Here is a 3,901-nt window from a genome sequence, read left to right on the forward strand (position 1 = left end):
AAACTCCCGGTCTGCCTGTTGCATAATGTGTTATGCAGTGTGGTATTTTAACCTAATTTCTGATTTCTCTTTCATACTGCACCCTCCATGCAGGGATGAAAAGGGCGGTTTTCAAGACAGCTGTTCTTTGCAATGCCAGAGAAACCTTGGCCTCAAGAGCTTCACTCAGGCAGGTATGGCTGGAAGGAGGTTATCGTTGTCAGCACTGTATCTCCAGGACCTGCTCTTTGACTGCCTTGTGTTTTTGTGCAGTCATTGACAACTCTGATAAACACATGCAGAAGCTGGTGCAAAACGCATCAGTGCTGTTCTCAGAGCATCTTTCAGCTGTGCTATACACTCCAGGTACACCCAGCAATTGCTACAGGGGATAAGGCAGTAGAGGGTCGAGTCTTGTATCTGGTCAATTCCTCAAGAGTCTTATAAAGGCAAGATTTTTTTGTGAACTGGCTTTCCTGTACACAATAAGCAGCATAGCATGGATGTCAGTGGAAATCTGGCTACCTACTGGCAACAAGAGACTAGCACGTTCACAAGACACATTTTGGAATACCTGCTGTTCCCTACTGCAACCAAATTAAACATGCTGCGGAAAGGTGTCCGTGTAATTACAATACTCATAAGCCAGGTTCAAGGCATACTGCACATGGGCCTTGCACAAAAAAGGCATTGAATGTGTTATCTGAGGATTTTTTTTTTTTTTGCTGTGCTATGCATACATATGACAGTAGATAAAAATCAGCACAATGGTTCCTCTCCATACATGACCCAACACACACCATAACAATTAAGCACCATATATGCTATTCTTCAGTTAACAGGAATCAAGGAAGAAAATGGTGGTTTGTGAACAAGGAAGGGAGGAAATCCAGCACGAAGTTAGAGGTATGTTCCTGACAGAAGTCCTAGCTGCGAATGTTTATTGTGAACCAGCATCTGGATTTTGTGACATAACCAGAAAACCACCAATGTCTACAGGGCCAACTTGGGCACTGCATAGCCAAAATTATGTTCTCCGGTGGTATAATACGGCATTGAGCAATCTCTAATTAATTATTAGAAAGAGCAGTAGGTAGACAACAAGAGGTCACACTTCAGGGAGGTTACGCTTTGTAGTTGCAAAAAGAAGCAGAGCAAATCAACAGATTTTTCTGTCTTATTAAAGGTCTGTCACGTGCCCCTTTATCCAATCCCTAAATCTCACACAAATTTCAGCTTTCAGACTTGCCAAACACCCAAATTCACACTGAGCTCTATTTTACTTATGAGCAGTACTAGTAGCGCTAGTGGGACTGCTTAGAGCAAGGCGCTACTGCAGTGAAGGTTCAGGACTTTGGCTCTTTCCAAGAAGTGAACTGCAAATGGCTGGGGTTTCATGACAGTCACAGGTGGAGGGAGACACTTCCTGTGTTTTTTGTTTGGTTTTTTTTTCAAATCTGTCCTTATGAACACCAACATTTATAAGACTGAAATGTGGGAAAATGCTCTGTTATGCTCACCCAGGCATTGTGACACCAGGACAGCCACAGTGGTTTAGGAGGGGTAGCCCACCCAGTAGAGGGTTAGGTTGGCCTGGGTTCTCCTCCCAGCTATGTCACTGCCTCTTACTAGATGATTGCATGTAAGGGTCCTTGGTCTCAGCTAGGATGGTGAGGCTTCCTTAGAGCAACTCCTCTGTCACACCATCCATGGGTGCACAGGATCTCCTAGGAAGGAGGGAAGCAAAATAGGTCTAAATTCTTTAAAAACAATTAAGAAAACCCAACCTCTAGAAAAATAAAAAGAAGAATAATTTGCTATGACATCCTTGCAGGAGGAGTCCTAGGACTTCTCATGACCCATTTCTTCACTAGTGGCTATGAAGGCCAGGTCGTCAGGAAGCCCTGCTGCCAGATTGGAAGTAAAACAGCATGTCCAATGTTTACCACTCAAAGCCATCCTTTGTGTAAAGCCAGTTAGGCAGAAGTATTTTGGCAGCATTTTTAGGTATTCCTCCTAGCCCACTTTGCTTCCCTGCTTGGAAGCTCCTTCAAATAAAAGATGCTGAAGTGCCACTTCCCTGTAGTTGAAAAAAAATGGAGAAAAACAGAGAGGCAAAAAACACACACCACGGAATGAAATGATTGCTTGTAAAACGTTTCCTTTTAAAAACTATTGTACAACTCCCTAACTTGGTTTAATTAATGTGCAGTTTAAAACATATAAAATGCCTTACCAGCTAAATGATTCCTTAGTTTTACAAGTCTCCCTCCCTCCCCCCATTAAAAAATAACGCATGTGTGGACTGGTATTGAACACCTTGTACAGAGTCGCGCGCCAATTCTCCTTTAATTCTACATGGAGCAGTTTTGATTTTAATCTACTGTGTTTACAGAAGAGCTCATACCATATACTTTACAGTATAACCAGCTACATAGAGGCCGTTAATCTCGTAACACGATAAAAAAAATCACTGTAAGTTGCAGTCCCTTTGATAAATGATTATGGTGAGACATGCAGTCCTCCTCAGTGCTGTTGCTGCCAGACACGGGACGTGATTTTCTCTGCACGCTGCTGAGAGGCCTGATGCTGCACCGCTGGGGGCCACAGCCGGGCCAGCGCACCGCTGCCCCGGTGCACGGCATTCTGCAGTTATTGGGCAAAGCTGTGGTGAATTGTCTCGCTCGATACCACCACCACCATCACCACCACCACCACCATCACCACCACCACCACCACCACCGACCCAACCCAACCCCCGGGGGAGCAGACCCCCCCTTCCCGCCTCAGCCGCAGGAGATCACCGTGAAGCGCTTGGAAATGCATGACATGTTGTGGAGGACGATGCCCAGGAGAAAGACCAGGACGCAGGCCACCAGGATCACAGTGCAAACCCCCGACCAGGTGGAGCTTTTCACAACGCCTCTCCGGTCCGGCTCCTCTGCTCCCCCCTCGGCGGGAAGGCCACCCTGCAGCGGCTGCTGCTCCGCTGGGATCGTCACCACCGCCAAGGACTTCTGCTGGCCACCGGGCAGGAGGCGACAGCCAATGTCTCCCGGCAGTAGCGCCCTCTCCTTGGAGAGGGGCAAGGGCAGCATGTAGCACCCATTGCTGGGGAGTTTGATGAAGACGGGGGTGTGCTCCGAGGTGTGGGGGATCGCGATGACGGCGATCACCTCGGGGTCATCGGGCAGCTGCGACACGGAGTACCCCGGCGGCAGCTTGGTGATCCCGCGGCACCAGGGGCACCGCAGGTCCTTCTGGCTGGTCCTCATCTGCTGCAGGCACACGGAGCAGCAGGTGTGCTTGCAGTCCAGCAGCTTGGGCCGCCGGCGGGGGCTGTAGTAGTTGAAGCAAATCTGGCACTCCAGCAGAGAGTCCTGGGACAGGGTCTCCATGGTGGCAGGCGCAGAGAGGCAGGGCGGGCCTCACGACGAGACTCACTCACCCCAGCGCCCCGCTTCTCCTCAGGGCAGCGCCCGCCTTCCCGCCACTTCTCCTCAGGGCAGCGCCCGCCTTCTCGCCACTTCTCCTCAGGGCAGCGCCCGCCTTCCCGCCGCTTCTCCTCAGGGCAGCGCCCGCCTTCCCGCCGCTTCTCCTCAGGGCAGCGCCCGCCTTCCCGCCGCTTCTCCTCAGGGCAGCGCCCGCCTTCCCGCCACCGCTTCTCCTCAGGGCAGTGCCAGGCGGCGGCTATGGAGAGCACAGTAAAACCTCCGGCCTGAACCTTTCAGTACCTGAGACAAACAGAAGAATGCGAAGGAAGAGGTTACATACAGGAAGCACTGGGAACAAAAGAGTCCAGCTAAGGGGGCATGAAAACCAGCGCTGACTTTGTCATCCGGCAGGAGAAACAAATTTGCGACCCTTAACAAGAAAGCGTCTTCCCACTGGCTTCACCAAACTGCCCAGAGGCAAACCTTCA

The 3,901-nt window shown here is 50.2% G+C and overlaps 1 protein-coding gene across 1 annotated transcript; it reads right to left on the minus strand.

Moving 5' to 3' along the window:
- Positions 1 to 2,731: 2,731 nt before the first annotated feature.
- RNF152 (ring finger protein 152) lies at positions 2,732 to 3,400 on the minus strand. The gene has a single exon (XM_010585983.1). It carries the CDS (start codon positions 3,375 to 3,377, stop codon positions 2,766 to 2,768), a length of 612 nt encoding a protein of 203 aa, XP_010584285.1. The 5' UTR covers positions 3,378 to 3,400; the 3' UTR covers positions 2,732 to 2,765.
- Positions 3,401 to 3,901: the final 501 nt, after the last annotated feature.

This window comes from Haliaeetus leucocephalus, unplaced genomic scaffold (assembly GCF_000737465.1).
Source record: "Haliaeetus leucocephalus isolate CR32 unplaced genomic scaffold, Haliaeetus_leucocephalus-4.0 Scaffold137, whole genome shotgun sequence".
Classification (NCBI taxonomy): domain Eukaryota; kingdom Metazoa; phylum Chordata; class Aves; order Accipitriformes; family Accipitridae; genus Haliaeetus; species Haliaeetus leucocephalus.

Coding starts and splice junctions, on each gene's coding strand:
- RNF152 (XM_010585983.1), bottom strand. CDS start 3,377: ATGGAGACCCTGTCCCAGGACTCTCTGCTGGAGTGCCAGATTTGCTTC.